This window comes from Elaeis guineensis, chromosome 3 (assembly GCF_000442705.2).
Source record: "Elaeis guineensis isolate ETL-2024a chromosome 3, EG11, whole genome shotgun sequence".
Taxonomy (NCBI): Eukaryota; Viridiplantae; Streptophyta; class Magnoliopsida; order Arecales; family Arecaceae; genus Elaeis; species Elaeis guineensis.
Window position 1 is genome coordinate 88,980,477 of NC_025995.2, and position 21,480 is coordinate 89,001,956.

General features: G+C 39.0%; 1 protein-coding gene across 1 annotated transcript in view; it reads left to right on the forward strand.

Annotated features, from left to right (window-relative positions):
- The first annotated feature begins 1,424 nt into the window (after positions 1–1,424).
- Positions 1,425–21,480, forward strand: part of LOC105041846 (protein OPAQUE1-like) — a 61,640-nt gene continuing 41,584 nt past the window's right edge. Inside the window, 16 exon segments of the mRNA XM_073253939.1 lie at positions 1,425–1,560; positions 1,697–1,825; positions 2,000–2,143; positions 8,332–8,477; positions 8,581–8,737; positions 8,903–8,961; positions 9,417–9,573; positions 10,975–11,124; positions 11,241–11,377; positions 12,826–12,972; positions 13,060–13,161; positions 14,750–14,807; positions 14,939–15,040; positions 16,523–16,560; positions 16,655–16,781; positions 16,872–17,042. Of these exon segments, the coding sequence (XP_073110040.1) occupies positions 1,706–1,825; positions 2,000–2,143; positions 8,332–8,477; positions 8,581–8,737; positions 8,903–8,961; positions 9,417–9,573; positions 10,975–11,124; positions 11,241–11,377; positions 12,826–12,972; positions 13,060–13,161; positions 14,750–14,807; positions 14,939–15,040; positions 16,523–16,560; positions 16,655–16,781; positions 16,872–17,042 (1,815 nt within the window). The 5' untranslated portion in view covers positions 1,425–1,560; positions 1,697–1,705.

Consider the following 21,480-nt stretch of genomic DNA (forward strand, 5'->3'; position numbering starts at 1 on the left):
TCGAGGTCCTGTCGGGCTCGCGCGGACGCACTTTGCGTCGCCAACCGTGAGTGGGCCCAACTTGAAGCAATATCTGCCGTGTGATGAGATCAGCTGCGGGTGGTTGCCATTCATCAGACGGTGGAGATCGAGACTCTAGACTGTGTGCGGTCGTATGAGACGCACACCGGATCGCAGCCTGCGATTGGTTCCCCACGAGACCGCGATTGCCCCATGAACGCGCGTGTACGGATGCCAAGTCAGCAAGATCACCGCCGCACATGGATGCTTTAATAGTCGTGCTCGGTGGGTTTCACAGGGCACGGATTCCGAAGGGCCACTTGTGATGTGATGGGGGAGAACCTGGAATCCCGCACGCGCGAGACCATTAATTCAGCTCAGGAACAGTTCCCTTTCTGTACCACGTCAACGGGACCGTCCGATCGGAATCCGGACCGACACGAGCTCCAAGGACCATGGCGCGGCGAATTCTTTTAAAGCATGGGCGAGGCTAAAAGCGCCATTTTGGTGATGGCCGCAGGAGGTTCCCGTGCGCATTGGTTTTGCCCCTTTTCTCTTGGCTCACGGCGGATGGGATTAGAGGGTCGCAAAGTCGGAGTGCTAGCACGATCATCACAACCACTAACATTAGCCAGATAGATCAAGCCCCAAGAAATGCACTATTACGGTTGTCCGGTTTCTATTACATATTGGCGTACTGTGCTCTTCTGTCGAACTACAACTACAACATTGTGCTGGTATACCGAATCCGAAATAGTTATCCATCGTACATTTAGCAGCAAAATGACGTAACTATCCTTCTATCAATTTTATCTCCAGCGGCCTGCTTTAGATGGTGGCTTTTTTTAAAGCCAACGGGAAAAGTTCGAACTAGTTCTTTCCGCCGGTTATCGCCAACCCGCACCACAGGAAACGAGATCCAAACGACCAAGAAACGAAACGAGAGGAACCAACGTCCATTATAACGGTTTCTATTCATCTATTACATCTAATTTATTTACCTTTCCCCTTTTTTCGAATAGAAGAAAATTATTCCAGATAAAAATCTTTATAGTTATAAAATAATTACAATCAATATGTTTTTCAAATTAAATCATTAAATATTTTATTTTTTTTACTATCAATAAAACTAAAACTTATATTTGAAAAATTTATTAATAATATTAATTAAACAATAGTGAAATAGAATATTACGAGCACAAATCATGGGGCAACAATGCTACTGTTATATATTACCATTATCTTTATTTATTTTTTCTTCTGATAGAATATGATAACGGTCGTTAAACGGCTATTATGACTGCCTTTATTCCATCGTGTAACACGGTGGTTTGCTGCGCGAAGGAACAGCGGATGTTAGGGAAACGGGATTCCCGCTGGTCCGCACCGTCCCAAGCAGGAGTCACCGCCGTTTTTTAGTAGAACCGCCAAGAAGCGAAGGGATCGCCATGATCCCGAAACAAAGAATATAAAGATCATAGCTTATAAATATTTCGGCCCACGCCACTTTCCGCCATTTGGTCAATCCATTTCTTTTTCCCGTCTACTTGGCGGGAAAGGGTACAACCTTCGTCTCTCTCCTCTGTTCCCATCTTCTCTCTCCCATCTCTGGCTAGGGTTTCCATGGTTCTATCTTCTCTCCGTGCTTCTCTCTCTAAGGGTTTCTAGGATTTTGAGGAGTTCTTCTGGGTGTCAGGTGGCCAAGATGAGCTTCCAGAAGGGCTCGAAGGTCTGGCTCCAGGACAAGGAATATGCCTGGGTGGAGGCCGAAGTGATCGATGCCAGAGATAAGCTTCTGGTGGTAACCACAGCTCAGAGGACGAAGGTACTCGATTCCGTCTAGGAATCTCTCCTTTCTTTGTCCCAAAGATAGTTCTTTTTCTTGGAATACCTGTTTTTCCTTATTTTCTTGAACTTTGTTTTTGTTGGACTATATGATGACTACAATCTCTGCTGTTTTTTCTTTTTTTTAGTTAAATTCTTTAATGTTTATTCACAGATCACAGTTAGTCCGGAGAAATTACTGCCTAGGGATCCGGATGAGGATCTTGGAGGGGTCGACGACATGACGAAATTGACTTTTCTCAATGAGCCTGGGGTTCTTTACAATCTCGCAAGAAGATACGCCCTCAATGAGATATATGTGTGCATTCTTGAACTTTCCCTCACTAAGAATTGATGCTTTTACCATTATTTTTTTGTTTGGAGTGCACCTTTGACCATATTCTTAGCGTTCTTTTTCTATGAACTTATTTATTTGGTGAATTGTTTATTCTCTTGTACCAGTTTTGAAAAGACATCATGCTGGTAATTGTAGAAGGAGCCATTGGTAATGTATGATATCCACGTTATTATTGCATCTTGATACCTAAGCCGATTCCCTTCTTTGCCACAACGTACTTCAAACCATGAAAAAGCTGCAAATGCATCGCTCGCTAAGGCTCTTCTTGTTCTTGGACCGGCTGCTACTCTCACTTTTTGCTAGATACCCAAAATTTTCCCTGCATTTCAATGGAAATAGCTTAAAACTGCCATGTATCTGTGTTTGTTTTCCCACAGTTTGACGTGCTAGTTATGATTAATGGTGATATAATTGATCCCAGCTTTATTCTTTTTTTTTTTTTGATAAAATGCATAAAATGCTATTTAAGTCGAATCCTTTTAGGACCTAACTCCCTTATTTTACCTTTGAGATAACCAGTCTCATGTACAAAACATGATTGACATGCAAGATGTATACACATGTTTAATTCAAAAGGAAATTAATAATATTAAACAGAAATTAATAATATTAACTAGAATACTTATCAGAAATTAATAATATTAATTAAAATATTTATACATGCTGCCACTTCTGGCACGGAGGGGTAATCTCAAAAAAAACTCATGGCTTAGGGGATCCCTATTTCATCATCAGCCATGCTTGTTTCTCCATCAAAAAAGGGTTGGCTGTGGAGCAGTATGATAAGCCAATGAGGATTAGTAGAAGTATTTAGTAGTTTTTTTATGATAATTTGTCAAGTTGAAAACCAGTCCTTCAAGAATAGGTGCCATGATAATGGCTAAGACAATTTTAGAGGAGAGAAGTGCCTCCTGTGGAGCCCAACTGGAGGTTCAAACAGTGAGATCTACTTTATAGATTGTAGTTTAAGGTTCTGTAATTAGAAAGTAATACTTTCAGATACCTGTAAACTTGTAAGTACTTTGAATGGAGAGGGAAGATGGCTAGACTTGAAATTGGGTATAGCTGTCATTTCTGAGGGACAAATAGCATAAGAGGCTAGAAATAGCATGCTCTTGTTGGAGATGTTTCCTTGTTGCTTTTGTATGGGTAGTTGGGAAAAAAAAATCTAATGAATGGGGCAAGTGAACAGTTAGCTTTGTTACAATTTTTATTGGGCTAGAGTTTCATGGAAAAAGGAAGGCTCATTACATTACTCAAGAGGACTGTACTCGAGTTATTCAGAAGTTTGTTTTAGAAGAGGAAAGAAAGGGCCTTAGGGTTTACTGTTGGAGTTTAAAGTGCTTAGATTTATAGGACTTGGCTCAAGACTGAATCTAAGCCCAAGAAGGGAGGTCCTAAACAAATTTTTGGAAGGACTTTAGAGCACGAGGTATGATTATTAGGATCAAGGGTTCAATGTGTTTTTTTAATGGAAGGAAAAAATGAAAGAGAAGGATGATAAAAATATGAGAAGAGAGGGTCAAAAAAAGATTGAACCCAAAACAAGGCTTTAATGTCGGTACTAGGGGCGGTATTGGTTTTCTGTTAGATCCAGTGCTGTGCTGGTCCATCTCGTACCAACACATGGAACACAGCTGTACACTGATTGCATATTGGGATGCCCAAAAATAATATTTCAGTTTTTAAACTATTTCAGGTTTTTTTTTTCTATGCAATGTAAGGATATCGTGTAATTTTGTTTCATATTTTTATTGTATTTTAATTATGTTTCCGGTAGGTGTGGTATCGGAGTGTGTCGATGTTGGTATTGACACATAATCATCACAGTTTTGAGCTTAGGCTTGGGTCTCCCAAAATGTGCTGCCAGATTCTGTTTATTTATTTTTTTCAGACCCAAATTCAAGCTTGCTACCATCTTTTTCAGACCGAAATTCCATTTATTTAATTTTTATTAATTTTCTGTTCTGAAAGTACTAATAACATATAAAATAAAATATTTTTTGGAAAAACAAAAGCTACCTTGTTGTAGGCTGCTGTCCACCCTGCAACATGCCTGAAATTCAAGCAAAAAATGAAAAAATTGGCAGGATTTCCTTAATTTTCCCCTGTTGCCAATTTTTGGGCCATAGAAATAGGGGGAAGATGGGTGTCACCTGATCTGATGGCCCTCTCTCCCATGCTGCTGGCTTCCTCTCCTTTCTAAGACCATCCTTCGCACATCCTTTCACTTTCCCTCTCTCGTCTCTCTCTTTCTTCCCCCCATCTTATAACAGTTGACAAAAGGAGACAGAGAGCTTCTCGTGGGATGCATAAAAGGGAGAAGGACATGATACATGGCCCTTCCTATCTCCTCTCCCCCATCTTTAAAAGAAATTGTGTCTGCTGGGACACATTGCAAATGGGTCAAACTGGCCCGATGTTGATTGGAACCGAGCCATTTCGGTCAGGATGCATGATCCATGCATTGTACCAGCGGAACCTGTTTTCCCAGCTGGTACTGCCCTTATCTGTTCAAGGCATGCCACCTTCTAAGGTTTTGGTGACTTGGGGGGCATCATGGTCCCGTTTTATGGCTGGAAGACTGGAACGATATTTGTCAACTTGTCCCACTGGTTTCTAAACCATGACAAAATTTCTTGTAATCTTTTCTTAAACATATGCTGTATATGTGCCTTAATGCAGCTTGCCTCTCTCTTTAGAAACGGTTATCCATTTCGTTCTGATTTGAGTTTGTTTGCGATTCTAAATGAATTAAGGATCCCTCAATAATCCAAATATGTCTGTCCTTAATTTTTTTTTTTTCAAAAGTAATCTTGTGAGAACCAAGTGTGTAAACTTGATAGATTGTTTGTTGTGAAAGAAACTACTACTTTTGCTGATTATCAAGCCCATTATAGGCATCTTGAAGTTCCCTTTTGCATTTCTATCATGACTTTTCCTTGAGTTTATTGTTGTTTCTTATGCTTTATTTGTCTTAGATATGGACCTATTATTCCATTTGCTGTACATTTGACAGAATGACCCTAATCTCTTGGTTCAAATAGTTATTCTCTTTTATTGTTGAACTTGGATCTCCAAACGGTTGCTTTGGTAGTAATATCTCAGTCTTGTCTTATGATTTGACATTGCAAGTTTTTGCACAAATGAGATATATCCGCTTTCATTATTTATAGCCACAGGCCCACAACATTGTGATGAGAATAAGTTCCAATTTTGTGTAATGACATTGTAGCACATCTCATCTCATTGTGGAGATGCGACAGAGAATTTCCGAAGTCACTATTATGTGATGATCATCATGCATCATTTAGCTATTCAGGCATGTAGAATTGTGAAGTATGAAATGTGAAGTATGATCAATTGTCATGCATGTTTGATATCTTGACAAGTTTAATGGAAACAAATGTCTTTGAACCACCTTTATCAATTGCCATGCAGCACTCCTTACCATCACATAAGACATTGTGAATAGTTCTCCTACCATCTTCTGCGATTCCATATTAAGAGCTTATTGAATGAATATGATTTCTTCTTTATTGTCTCCTTAAGTGTGCACATGGGTACTCATTGCAACTAAACCTTGTTATCTTTTTGAAATCTTTCCGTAGCAGCTATAATTATGTTCCTTGATAGACTGGTACAAGCCAAATGTTTGATTTCTCTGTACTTGAAGTATCTCACATTTTGGTTTCTTGGACGTCCCATATTAATCTCATGAGTTGTTTGGCTTTTTTAGGCTATAGGTCTAGGATCTCCCTAGGGGAATCTTGGAAGGACTCCCCACACCACAATGCTCCTCCCACCTACCACCCTACCCCACCCCAGCTTATTGAACCCACTACCCCTCCTCTTATAGGCATTTGTATATTTTTCTGTCATTTTGCAAATGAGCATGGTGTCTCTTCTAGCATCCACAGTTTGAGGCTTTAGGCTTAACTAGCATGTTAACCTGCACGATGTGTGGAGGCCTTCTCGAGCCCTTGCCCACCTCCCGTGCTGTCACCTTCCTCTCCATCGTCACTAGCATTGGCCTTCCTTCTCCAATCCCCCTCAAGTGCTTTCCTTCACAAGACCCAGCCCCTCGTCGATCGTGGGCCCGCCTCGCTGACTTTCCCCTCATCATCGCCTGTGCTAGCGACGTCATCTTCCTCATTGTTGGCTATCCTATGATGTCCACTGCATCGTCCTGCACAAGTTTACGCATTTCTGTGAATGTGCTCCGTTGCCCTATGGGCCCCAGTGTTAAGTCAAACAGATCTCCATCGTCGATCGATTAGTGGACGAGGTCTCACCTAAGAAACCCCTCGGATCTCCATGCTCTTAGGCACTGTTGGGTCCTCTTGAGACTCGATCTTGCCGCCATTGGCGACCTCGCCGACCACGTTGCCGAATGCTTCGCCTTGTAGAGATCTTGCCTCCATAGCCTTGTCCTCTGTTATCGAGGACCTCATCACCAGTGGCGCCTCCATTGTTGAGACTGTTGCCCTGCTCCGTACCGAGGGCCTTGAGGTGCGCGTCGGCTTCGCTTTCGTTGCCGAACTAGGCATCGTGCAAGTCTTCGACCAGACCGACACCATCCGCATCCTCGACCCCACCCCGTCGACTACCTCGTCAAACTCCTACATCATTGCCTGCTGCTTCACCTTGGGGTAGTTGTCGCCCGCTTCATATTTCTCCGTGAGGTCTTCCGTGGCCTCCTCCCTGACGGTAAGTCTGTCGCCGCCAAACACCTCGATGTCCCCTCCTCCCCTCCCTTCTCCTTCGACTGCGAGTTCTGAATTTGTGATTTTTTTCTTTCTACTACGACGTAGAGCTAGAAGGCATGGGTGGCATTGTGGTCGAAGGAGGCGAAGGAGCAGTGGAGGGCTTCTTGATGGGAGACATGGATCTGGCGGGCGATGATTTTTTTTTTTTTGGTCCAAAGTGAGAGTAACTTCCTCCACTTTTCCTAAAACTGCAGCGCTCACATGCGGCTCCCTCCGCTTTTCCCAAAACTCCATTTGTCAAATGGAGGCACTGCCAATGCAGATGCCTCCATTTTAATATATATATATATATATAATATATATATATATATATATATATATATATATATATATATATATATATATATAATATATATATATATATATATTAGATGAGGCTTTGAGCTTAATTAAAAGAAGAGGGAATGTATTGACAAACACTAAACTTTTGGTGCTTTCCCTTTTGATGATGGATACGAAAACCTACCATGGTAATGTTGAAGGCTCTAGATGTATGAAGCTATCAATTGGTACATCGTGTCGATCATGGCATAAGGCCATTCACCTAATCACTAAGATGCTTCTTTGCATATGCCTTTTGTGTGCTGCAAAGTGGTTTTTGGTAGATGCAAATTGTGGATTGTTGCTCAGTCTTCTAGTGCAGTTTGCTTTTACTTGGCCCTTTTCATGGGCCAAAAAAAAAAAAAAAAAGATGAACGGAGTAATGGTATCTGCTTATGCCAGTGCCCGGTATTTAAGTAATGCCATCTTCTAGCATCGAGGTTAATGGAGAATTGATCCTGAAGGAATCTCAACATAGGGACCAGATAAATGATATTTGGGTTTTTTAATGATACCTTGCACAGAATAAAAAGGGAAGGATTTGATATTGGATTTGAGCAAATTTTTGCAGAGTTCTTAGATCTGAGGGAAAAAGAGCAGCTCAAATGGGAATTTAAAGGTTTATTACTTTATTTTTTTTTAATTTTTTCTTTGATTGTAGGTCTGTGGGCAAGTGGGATGCACAAGGGGGGAGTAGCTCATTTCCTGCATAACTGCCTCTAAAGTCGGCCATAACAACACCCAACTATGCCAAACGATCCTGGAGTTGAGTAATGAAACTGCCTGTGAAGTTGGCAATAACAGCACCCAACTACACCAAACCATTCTTAAATTAAGTGAAGACAGCCCCCAACTGAAGCTGAACTACTTTCATTTGGCCAGGCCATCCCCCACATATTTGATACTAATCAATTCTTTAGTGGACCAAATTTTATTGGAATGGCATCCAACAACAAACCCTCCACCCTCCCACGACACACACACACACACACTCATTAGCTTTCCATTCTATATTTTTTTCTGTGGGTCTGGAATTTTGACTTCTTGTGATTTTGGTAGACATATACAGGAAGCATCTTGATTGCAGTCAATCCATTCACAAAGCTTCCTCATCTTTATAATGAACACATGATGGAGCAATATAAGGGTGTCCGTTTTGGGGAGTTGAGTCCACATATTTTTGCTGTCGCTGATGCATCCTATAGGTCGGTTTATATTATAATGTTGTTAACTAATTGTCAATTATTTATGAATTAGCAATATTAATTTTCCTCATACCAAGTATATTTTGTTCCGTCCATTTTCCAGAGCTATGATGGATGAGGGCTGCAGCCAGTCTATTTTGGTTAGTGGAGAAAGTGGGGCAGGGAAGACTGAGACAACAAAACTTATTATGCGATACCTAACATACGTTGGTGGGAAGGCTGCTGTGGATGATCGAACAGTTGAGCAACAAGTTCTGGAAGTAAGTATTGTGCACTAAAATTTTATCTCTTTCTTTTTTCGATGGATTTTTAATGAGGTTAAATGGTTAATCATGTAATAGTCACTAGTTTTGTTTATCAATAAGCATAATAATTCTTGACCTTCTCTTTCCTCTCTATCTCTCTCTCGTGCATTTTTGATGCAGTCAAATCCACTTCTGGAGGCATTTGGTAATGCTAAGACAGTTAGAAATGATAACTCAAGGTGAGAATTTTGCTTGTTGATTCTAATTTTCTAATTCCTTTTAGTTTTACTGCCATCTATCCTTTTGCTTTGACGAGGTTATGGTTTTATGTATTGTCTTGTAAATAACATAGCACATGAAAATGTCATTTAACATAACACATGCACTAGCACTAACATTTGAACACTTGCAATCAAGTTGCCAATGTTTAAAATTAGCAAGTTTAGCAACAAACAAAATCATATACAGAGATACATCTGAATATAGTCCGTACAAGTAAGCGAATAACTCAAGATGAATTGCAGCCAAAATCAGTCAATTGCAGTAGGTAGAATCAATTGCTCTGTATGCATCTGCATTTTATGCATGCTGAGGCTACAGACGTTAGTACACTATGCAATATGTACTGTCTGTGGGGCAAATTTTTCTGCTATCTAGAGTAAGTGTTAATCTATGTGCTATTTTCTGGTTGCAGTCGCTTTGGAAAATTTGTTGAGATCCAGTTTGATGGAAGTGGTAGGATATCTGGTGCAGCAATTAGAACCTATCTTTTGGAAAGATCTCGTGTGGTGAAGATTACAGATCCGGAAAGAAACTACCACTGTTTTTATCAATTATGTGCTTCGGGAAAGGTATTTATGAATGGTTATTAATATATGCCTTAACTATAGGTTTTCAGTTCCCATCTGCGATCTATTGAATCTTCAAACTGTTGTAATCAGTTTCTCTTGACATTTATTTACTATTCTTGCTTCTTGACTTCTTAGGATGTGATATGCAAGCAGTTGGTTTGGTCGGTTTCTTATATTATTGTATATGTTGTCAACTAGTTTAACCCAACTTGCCATTGGGTTGTCACTTATGCACGACCTGCATTTACCAGTAGGGCACCTCAGTCCACGTTGCATACCTAAGAGGCTTATCTTCTGTGGTGCATCTAACCAGTCAAGTCACATAAGACAGAAAAAAGAAATCCAGAAAAAAAGATGTTGAAAATGCCATGGAAATTTGTGAGGGGAAAAATAAACATGATCTTAGATAAGGCAAAAGGATGGATCATAGGATGTATGGAATAACAATCTTTCACCATTCAGTTGATGTTGGAAGGGTTCATGATCAAGTTTCCTCATGATTCCCTGACTACTTCCCACCAATCAGCCTATACTTCCCACAAATTGGGGAAGTGATGCCAAAAAGTTTGTAGCTCTTGGACACCCTTGGTGCAATGGATTTGGTTCATTCACTATCACGATCCAATTGCGAAAGTTTGATGGGAGGAAATTCCTTCTCTTAAAAGGAGCAGAGTCAACCGTCTGTATGTGCACGTGTATAGTTTTACAAAAGGCTTGACAGCCAAAAGCATGGGCATGGCATCTTCTGTTAATACAAATATGGTGAAAGTTTTAACCAGATATCCATAAACATTTGGAGCGGATAGTGTTTTGTAACTGGAGTGTGGATCAAAGGCAGGATGATGGGAGAGTGGTTGGTAAATTGTACCTGATAACATTGTGTTTCTGCTCTGGAAAGGCGTGCAGAAAGTTCTATCTTTCACACCTATCAATTAAGAGGCCTATTTGTGCAGTGATACTTTGATATTGTTTTTACTAATGTGTTGAAGCACACCAGTCTTAATCCGCATGATGACAAGCTGTTACAAGCGATAGTTGTGCTTGTAAATTTGGCATGCTTCGCCCACCAATGTCTTGAGTGGTTGGAGCATGAGCTGGTGTACAGGCAACTCAGCTACATGTCTGCCATTCTTAGATCAATATGATTCATAAGAGAAAGATTGCACACACTTGGGTTTGCTAAGGAAGTGGTGGTTGAATTGTATTGCTCATTAATGTAGTTTATCAGGGAGTAGTATTATGCTGTCGGCTCTATTAGTAGTGGAAAAAAGGGGATGACATTCTTATTTATGTTGGTGTCACTTCTGACAAATAGTATCCCCTGACTACTATGTGCATAGTTTCAGTTCATGGAGTTTTTGACTAACAGATTTTGGCCCTCCATGTTTCCCTGATTTCAAGGATGCGGAAAAATACAACCTTGGTCATCCAAGGAGCTTCCATTACTTGAATCAAAGCATGACATATGAATTAGATGGAGTAAGCAACGCTGAAGAATATTTGAAGACACGGCGGGCAATGGATATAGTTGGTATAAGTCTTGATAATCAGGTTTAGAAATTAGAACTTGTCACATTTTCATTTGTATACCTTAAAATCCTTAGTGGAAAGCTGTTTTTGCTTTTCAAGGATGTTCTTTATCTCACTCATTTTTATCCTTTTCTTAGGAGGCTATATTTCGCACCTTGGCTGCTATTCTTCATCTTGGTAATATTGAATTTTCTCCTGGCAAAGAGCATGATTCTTCCATTATTAAAGACTCGAAGTCTAACTTTCACCTTCAAATGGCTGCAAATTTGTTCATGTAAGTAGAAATTAAATATATTTATTTATCTGCAGCTCATTCTCATTCTTTTACTATTGCTTGAAGTAGTTCAGTCCTTGTTGTACAATGTTAAATTTCCCCAATGAATTGGCCTTGTTGGATATTAGGATTTGTCCTGGTAGGGGTGTTTTGTGATGCAGCAAGTTGCGATAGTAGGATATCCTCCATTTACACATATGTTTGTGTGTGTATGCATGCATGCATGCATGCTTGTGTGTGTGTATATATGTATGTGTTTATGTATTCATCTCCTGAACTCATACATCTAGCCTTTTGATAAGGAGAAACAAAGTTTTTCGTACTTCCTCTGTTTTGGAGTTTACACAAGCTGGAGATTCACATCTGATGTGATGCTTGATAAAAGGAACTAGGGAAGCTTTAATAGAAAACAATCAGAAGGGGGAAATGCTTCTAAGGTGAGTCTGTTTGCATAAAATAATGAGTAATTCTTGATGATATTGAGCTGGAACAACCTGTTCTTTCTGAGTACTCCAATTCAAGCCCAAAGATTTCCTGTTTCTTGGAGGGGGAAAAAAAAAACAAAATGACTTTAGATAAGTCTTGTATGTTGATGGATTCTAAGCAATGAATTGATTAATATGCAATTGATTGAATGCTACTTGAAAAAGGTTGTTGAAAAAAATGAAATTTTCCAAATGATCTAGCTGATCATAGAATACCATTGGGACTTTAAAACAAGACATCTGTAAGCTTGATTATGCCAACTCTAATCATAAATGTACTCATGCAATTTGTTCTTCTCCCAGTTGCAGCCATGTGGTGGAGGATAGAGTTAAGTAAATTTTAACCATCAGGGCTTCACTGACAGATCAGATTGACTAAAGTGACAAAGAGAAGATTATATTATGAGTATAATAAACACAATGATGGAGTCAATATTTGGTAATTTTATGAAGGTTTAGGCTTGCAAATATATGACAATTTTGGAGTGCACTAATATATGGTGCAATGGGAACATTTGAGATGGCATGCCCAAATGCATGCACCATTTGAGTGGGCAGGAAAGAGAATGGGGCACCCAAGAAAGAACTGAATGAAAATGTTAAGTGATTTGAGGGTATGTGATTATATCTTTAGATTTTACTTCTGTGCATAAATGTGTCTGTGTGCTTGCATGTTTGTCTGTTTGAGCATCTGAGGACATCCATGCCAACAACAATTCCAGCCAATTTAGGATAAAATTCCTAGACATTCTATGAGGTGTGCATTTATCAAACTAGAGGTTGCATACTGTATTAATTTACAGTCCTTGGTTGGCTCATAATCCTCTTACTCAAATATCATCCATTTAATACCTTTGTCCCTTTTTATATGTCTAGCTTAATATTTTTATATAAAACTTTTGCTTCTTATCTATTGATGCCTGTTCTGTGTTACTGCCTTCATGCAAATTTGTTCTGCATCAGGTGTGACCCTGATCTTATGGTTGCGACATTGTGTTCTCGCTCCATACAGACTCGCGAAGGAAATATTATTAAAGCACTTGACTGTGTTGCTGCCGCATCTAATCGTGATGCTTTAGCCAAGACTGTATATGCTCGATTGTTTGACTGGCATGCATCTCTTTTCTTATTCATTTTTTTTGATTTAAATAATATGGAAAGTTTTCTGTTTCATTGGTTTTAACTTTTTCTTTTCAGGCTTGTTGAAAACATCAACAAGTCTGTTGGACAGGATTTGGATTCTAAGATACAGATTGGTGTCTTGGACATTTATGGCTTTGAGTGCTTTGAAAATAACAGGTGATTTACTAAACATGTCTTTCTAATTATGTTAGTTTCATCTTAAAACCAGTGATGTATTTGACTGTTGTATCTTTTTAAAAAAATTGTTGTGGAACATCTTGTTTTTCCAACACATTGGTTGGTTGCCATTTGTTTTCCCTCATTTATTGATTTGTTAGTGTCATTATTTAGAGGTTAACTTATTGATTTGCAAAATAAGTTACTCATGGTCCAGGTGCATATAATAGAACAATATCTAAAATTGATCAAAATATTTCTTTTTAAATTGATGAGGCTAGATATAATCTAGAATCATGAGGAAGACTCTGCAGAGCAAGGGCATAGAATTACAGCTAAATATATATGTGCAATGTAACCCTCATATCTTTTTTGTTTATTCTGGGACATTTATGGATCTAGTGGTGTAATAGAGCTGGCCTTGATAAGCTAGAGCCAGATAGATGGCCTTGATAATCTGCAAGGCTAGCTTCAGCTTGGCTCGTTCATGCTTTAGAGATGAACAGAAGCTCAAACATGAGCTCAAGCAAAAAGCTCAACTTGTTTGTAGGGCTTAAACCCAAAGAATCCATGTTATTCAAAATATATAAGAATAAATGAAGTAATGAGATATTGTTGATTGAAGTGCATGTAAAGTATCCAAATAATGAGAAATTAAGAGCTCTCACCATCCAGATGCCTTTAACAAGACATTTATGTGAAATAGAAAGAATCATGAATTATTGAAAGAAAAAAATAACACTATCAAACAATTATCTTTTTGACGAAGTACTGTATACTGTAGCAACTCCTCATTTAGGAATTGGTGGCACTCTGCCTCATACGAAGCATATGGAAGAATGTGACAATAGAGGAAATGAGCGAGCTGGCTTGCAATACAGCAAATTTTTTTAAAAAAATGCAAATATGAAAGCAAAATACTTATGAATGACCTTCATGTGATGAAGCTATGGTCAACAGAAGAAATATGTTAGAAAGGCCACATGTTCTTGCATAAAAAGGAGTGTGATAGAAACAGTGGACAAGATGCTAATACGAAGCAAGGAGTGAGCCCATCTTTCTTTGCAAAATTTAGATTAGCATAATGCTGGAGAGGTTCTCAGTATCATGATCAAACATTAAAGTAGACTATCAGCACTCTAGTACAAAAGAAAATGTAGAAGGGGATCAGATTTGTGAACTATTTCAGAAAGAGGGGTTGGGGGATGGGCTGTTTGTCTGTTGAGGTCATGGTTTATTTATCTGAAAATACAACTTGGCCACTAAATCTGTTCTTGCCATTACATGGCCCAGTAGTTATGTTGTTAAAAGTAGATTTATTTTTCTCCTGTGCTTATTATCTATTTTTTATGGTCGGTTGTCTGGCTATTTCATCTTGTATTTCCAAGCCAGATAGTTGGGATAAGATGATGGTTACAATAGAAGTGGCATCTTGTATTCCTGTCATGCAACTTGCATTTCATCTTGTATTGCCGAGCCAGATTGTTGGGATCAGATGATGGTTACGATAGAAGTGGCATCTTGTATTCCTGCCGTGCAACTTGCATTTTTCCCCCTTTATTTTACCATTTCTTTATTTTTCTGCCAGCTTTGAGCAATTCTGCATTAACTTTGCAAATGAGAAGCTCCAACAACATTTTAATGAGGTGAGCTTTACATGTTGTACTTCTGTTTTCCCTGCCATACGCCCACCATGGGGGGGATCCAAACTTTTTTTTTTTTTTTTTAATATATATTGGTGTATGCTATCTTACCTAATTGTTTATTCCTATTTCAGCATGTATTTAAAATGGAGCAGGAGGATTACAGAAATGAGGAAATCAACTGGAGCTATATTGAATTCATAGATAATCAAGATGTTCTGGATTTGATTGAGAAGGTTTCTATTTGTTTCTATATTAAACATGGGAACAAATTTTTTTCTAACCTCGAATTAGTACTTTCTAGGTCTTCTCTCTGTTTTTTTTTTTTGTCCTAATAATCATATGGTCCTGTTATCTTGTGTTTCTTGCCATCAAATTGCTAGCCATTATCCACTAGATATCTCCTATAAGATTTTTTTTCAATAGAAATTGGTTATTCCTTCTATTTTCTTACGAGTATACTTTTTCTGCATGTATTAAAATAATAGTCAGTGTTCTGTTTTACAAATACATTGTCTATGAGAACTGAAATTAGTAGTTGATATTGCAGCCATTGGGTTTTACTGCACTCCAAATTCTCAGGATAACATGAACCAAACTAAAATTAATGTACAATGTCGGGTCTAGCTCAGTAAACTCATATGCAGTTGGGCTATGAGAACTGAAATTAATAGTTGCTATTGCAGCCATTGGGGTTTAGTGTACTCCAAATTCTCGGGATAACATGAACCAAACTAAAATTAATGTATAATGTCGGGTCTAGCTCAGTAAAATCATATGTAGTTAAACCCAACCCAGAGCGATGAAGTGTGTTTAGTTTGGGTCCAAATTTTGGACTGGAAAATACTTAGGTCAGGTAACATCTGGTTATATTGCTCACCAACAGGCTACCACAATCTATCTCTATTTGATGGTAAATTCTGTCGACAAAGGGAAGGAAACTATTTCCTCCATTGCTTGCTGGATCTAGAAGAACTGCTGGCAGTGAGCATATTCCTGTGTATCAATAAATTTAGAAAAGATGGGTTGATGATCTGGGTCAATTCTCATGTTGTATGTAATGCCATAGTGCTGGGTCACTTTATAGACTATTTTCTTGAGAAGTAGAACAGAATAAAATTTTGACACATTCATGTTGATGACAAAATTATTTGGCACTTGGAGCTTTGTATTATCCATATAGAAAATATTATTCTATTAGCTGAATATTATACTTAAGAGCAAGGTTTTAAATCCTGTGGGATGAGGCTGTCCCGATTTTCCTATGAAACGGAATGCCTTGCTGTCCTGCCCATCCCGACACTTGGGACAAAGGATGTCCCAAGGCATTCCGATCGGGATGCTAGGATGCTAGCGGGATGGCCTGTCCCAACACATGAAATGATACTCTATCCTAGTGTCCCGGAGGACGTCCCACTGGGACTTGAATCTCTGCGTAAGAGAACATAGAAAAATTATTTCTAAACATAATCAGTGAAAACCATGGAACTTGGTTGAAATGTTATTTATCATCAGTTCGTAGAGTATACTGGGTTTTTCTGTAATGCTAAATGTAAAAACCATGTCTAATGTAAAAACCATGTCTGTGTTAGTCTTTAGCCTCATAGACTTGCCACACTTTATCTTTTGTCCACTTTGACATTGTTCTTTTGCACGTTGTGCTCTCATGTCTCATGCTGCTACTGGAGATGACTCATGTTTCACATATTTTTCTGCAGAGACCGATTGGAATAATCTCACTCCTGGATGAAGCTTGGTAAAGAAAAATTTCTTCTTCCAGCTACAAGGTTGTGACTGATGAAAGAGTTATATAGTGATCTCACTCTAACTGTGATTGTTCATATTTGCAGTATGTTTCCAAAGTCAACACATGAGACATTTTCTACCAAGCTGTTTCAGAGCGTCCGATCACATCCCAGATTAGAAAGGGCAAAGTTTTCTGAAACCGATTTTACCATATCCCACTATGCTGGGAAGGTATGTCATGTGAACTCTCTAAAGCAAGACAATAGCCTGAAAGTTTTGTCAAATAAAATGCAATTCCATGATGATTCTATTCTGTTACAGGTGACATATCAAACAGATTCTTTTTTGGACAAAAATCGAGATTATATTGTTGTAGAACACTGCAATCTTTTGTCTTCATCACGGTGTTCTTTCATTTCTGGTCTGTTTGCTTCACTTCCGGAGTCTTCTAGATCATCATACAAATTTTCTTCTGTGGCTTCGAGATTTAAGGTATCAAACTTGCACATGCTGAAAAAGCTTGGTTTCCAGAACATTTAGCAATGGCTTGTATCATTAATGTTTCTGTAATGTTTGTTCCTTGGGTTTGTGACAAATGGTAGCAAAGCAGCCAATCCTTTTAATGATTTGTATAATAGCATGTGGATGCAATATTTTAGCCGGGGACTCAAGTTCCGGTGGGACGCTAGGATGGGGTATTGTCCCAAGTGTTGGGACAGGATTGTCTCACTCTCACCATTGTTTCAACGTCCTGATCACGTCTTGGGACATCCCCTGCCTGAAGTGTCGGGGCGGGATTGGACAGCGGCGCACTCTGTTCCATAGGAAAATTGGGACAGCCTCATCCTAGGGGATTTAGAACCTTGATTTTATCAAGGGTTTAAGTACCGACCTTTATTGGTTGGTCCATAGCATGTCATACTGAGCATGTTGCTGGTTATTGCTACACCCCCACTCGCATATGGTGTAGGTGTTGTGCTATCTCCAGCATTGCATTGTGCGTCAGTACAACCTTGATGTCGGCTGTTATGTACTTTCATCTCTACAAATTGAATCTTAAAATGTGTCATGGACCTGAGAAGCATGGATAACTAGGAGAGAAACTAGGTTCCTTTAGTGAGAAGACAGAATAAGCAGAGATCCCAAATTGTGGGATTTCTGAAATGGTTCCTTAAGTGGGTTTGTGAAATAGTTCCTTAAGTAAAAATCTCAGATTTTGTGGGATTTTTAAAATAGGATTTCAGCAACTTCATTTCTTTCAGTATCAGATTTCATTTTAACAGCTTGAATTTTTTCAAAGATATAAAAGAGGGCAAGTTCAGTGAGATGCCTTCTAAGGGTACGGGAGGCTCGGTTTGTTTTAAGACACACATATGTTGGCCACCTGTCTGGTCTCTTTAGTCATATGATTTAATGTGACTGTTGAAGGTCCAATTGATCGATAGCATGGTCAAGAGCTTCCGTCATGTATACTGTTGATATATAATCTTTAGACTTGGATATCTGCATTGGTGAAAATGTAGGATGGTTGAGTAGTCTTTTAAAGCAGAAGTTTCTCCCTGAAAGCTGTTGACATAGAAAAGATATATGTCATTTGATTTTGTAAGGATGTTTATAAAAATCTTATTCTGTTCATTTGCTATGTGCAATTTGTGTTTTGAAAGGTTTTCAAACGAGACTGGATAACTGATAAAGTTATTCTTTTATTAATAATTAGTTTCTTGTTTTTTGGAATGTCTTGGAAACATATTTTTATTATGTTTGTAATTTATCCCAGCAAGGAACAAAAATCTCACCCATATATATTTGCTAGAGAAATTGTGTCGTAGTTGATTGTTGAATGTTCCTGCATAGAGGTTTCTTTTTCCCAAGATTTTCTCTTGGTGATTTGAATCGCAGCTTCCCTTGTAAATGAATGGAGCTAACTTACGTCTTTCTTCATATTTGGCATGAGATGTATTTAAATTAGTTATGCATTTGTACAATATTATATTAAGGACTTCGTCAAATCAGTGTCTGACCAAGTTGGTTACCATCTAAAACTGCTAGAACTTTTGTTTGCATTTATAAAGGGTGGAGATAACCCCTAGGTCCCTACTGTATATGCCTTTTTGCAAGAATGAAGTTTTTGAGTTGTTATGACTTGTTCTTTGCTGGTATGTCTTGTGAAAGAAGATCTAAAGGTTGGTTAAGGTCGCTAGAAGTTCTTTTGAACAAAAGGCCTCTCAAGGCTGAGTTCTTCATTATTCTTTCCTGGCATGGTTTTACATACTGACTCATACTGGCCATTATGGGGCATATCATACTGAGCTGGTATGGTTCATACCGAAACTTGAAACACAGTTTGCCAAAGAATGAACTCAGTGAAACTCACAATGACTCGTCAGAATTGAATTTTATTTCAAATGTTACAATTAAGGCAGTAAAGAAGAATGCATGAGAAATGTTATGCAATTTTATCGATTTAGAGAAAAATCTAAGAATGCTGCTCTTTTTGATGAGAAGGTCACAGCTTGCTGAAAATGCTGCTACATACCCTTCTCTGCTTGAGAGAATGGTAATCTGCAGGAATTGTGCTGATTTTGTGAGTTGGGCTCATAAGAATTAATTCTCTAGGTTTCTCCAACCTGGAGGATTAGTTAGAGGAAAGGATTTTGTACTTGGATGACAGGTAGCTGGTCGGTGATTTCTTGATTTCAACTTTGTTGGAGCTTTTGCAGTTTAGAGATAGATTTTGCCTCTCTTTGTTTTTTTCTTTTTTTTTGGTACAAGCTGATGATCACACCATTTCAGCATGAGTACAACCCAAGAAATCAAAACATAAAATATACTGCAGGGCCTGTGGGGAAGTGTCACCCCGACGTCAGGCCCAGTCTCGGGTATGGTCGGCAACAAAGGATGCAACCTAATCTATCATGCAGTTTGTCTCTCGAAAGTCATGTCGAATAGATGTCTCGCTGGAATGACGAAGGGTCCTCTAGATGTCGTGGAGGAGCGGATGAGCTTCCAGATGCTTCGCCTCATCCTGGAACCAGCCGATGACTGTGACGGAGTTACCCTCGATAAAAATTCTCTCCATCCACAACTCCTGTCTCATGCAGATAATATCCGCCCAAGTGGCATGAAGCTCCTTTTCCGAGATGGAAGGCTCAAAAAGATGTGAGCCCCCCGCAGCCAACAGTCTAGCATCCGGACCTTGGATGACATAGCTCGCACCACTCCTGCCATCTCTAACACCGCCATCGAAGTTGACCTTGACAAACCCTGAAGGAGGGGGCTCCCAGAAAATTAAAAGAACCTTCCGGGTTGCTGCAGGTGCAGCAAGGGAGTCCCAAGAATTCGGGGCGGGACACGGGCCAACAGCCTCCCTTCATTTTCAGTAACAATTTATTATGCTTTTGTTTTTTGAGAGGTGCTAGTTTTGGCCAAGTCATCAAAGGGCCCTTCAAATCTACAAGAAGTTGAATGTACCTTCTCTCATATGTTTGCAAGAAATGTTTTATAACGTATTATAGTGACTTAATGAGCAAGTAGCCTTGCTTGAAGAAGTAGAAATTCAAGGTCCTTGCTGAACCTGAGTAGGGACAAGAGTTGATTTAATAGGGAATTATGCTTGCTTCCATAGCTGTTTAGAGAAGTTCTAGGAGATAATTCATTGTGGTTATGATTTTGTTAGATAAGGTGTTTTAAAAGAAGAGTTAGATATGCGTGAATCGATGTTTTAAATACTGGTACCAAACCTTGTATCGTTTTCCTACTGGTATGTTACAGTATTAGTATGGTGCCTGGACAGATGGTATGTACCCAAATTGACATATTGAAAAAATTGAAAAACCATTAGCATGGACTCGTACGGCTAATACATTCCAGTATAGCTGCTTTGGCATCCCGATACCCTAGGGTGCTAGGTTGCAGCTAGAATAGTATGGTGCCGGTTGGATTGTCCTGTTTCAGTAGTTTCTGAAAACATGTGCAAATGTCATTATGGCATTCAAGGATGGTAAGTTTGATGGTGCTTAAAGAAATTTTGTTGAGAATAAAAGTTTGCCTGTGAGTTGCTTCTGTCAAACAAAACTCAATATTTAAATGGGATTTTAGATGGTGCAGGGCATGGAGCATTTCTTGATGTTTGAGCAGGAAAGGAAATGTTGAATCTGCTGAAAGAATTCTCTTGGGGTTTGTTTATTAACCATGATGTGACAACTCATAATAATGACACTTGCATCTTCTTGGAATTTGAGGATATTGGATTCAATGATCGTTAGCTTTTAACTTAAATGGTTCCCGAAATCTTAACAGAAACTCATTTTTTTTTAGTTGTATTGTAGAATATCATGGGTTCGTACTTGTAACTCAAGATCTGTTCACGGGACTTTTCTCTGGTCTGATGATCAATAGCCAAAATGGGACGTTCTGGTAGAAGACTATAGTACAGTTGTTTAATGACTTGATCAGAAATTGAAAAGGGTTGCTGTTCCTACTAAAGGAAGCATTTGTACTGAGGTAAAGTCGACAATTCTTTTGGCTGGGCCTGATTGCTGCCCTCTACTTCCCAATTTTCATTCCTTCTATCTTCTAGTGCTCAAAATTGATATCCAGCCATTTCCTACCTATCTGATCCATGAATAGTCATGGGTAGGATTCATCCCTGTCAGAAATGACAACAATGTGGAATTTGGGATGATTCATTGCAAGTCTTTGACACTGGTGAAATCTATGTGGATGGAACTTGGGTGGACTGGCAGCTGCTGTGGCCTTTGTGAAAGCTGAAATGCATGGAGAGCTACCTCAAGAAGTGGTACATAAGGTTATAAACTCCATTTGGTATATACATTGAACCTTGAAGCTATCTGAGTGAATGGATAGTGCTAGATTAAATGAAGCAGCAGTATTCGGACTGCTGGTTTGGACAGGATAAATAGTCTTTAGA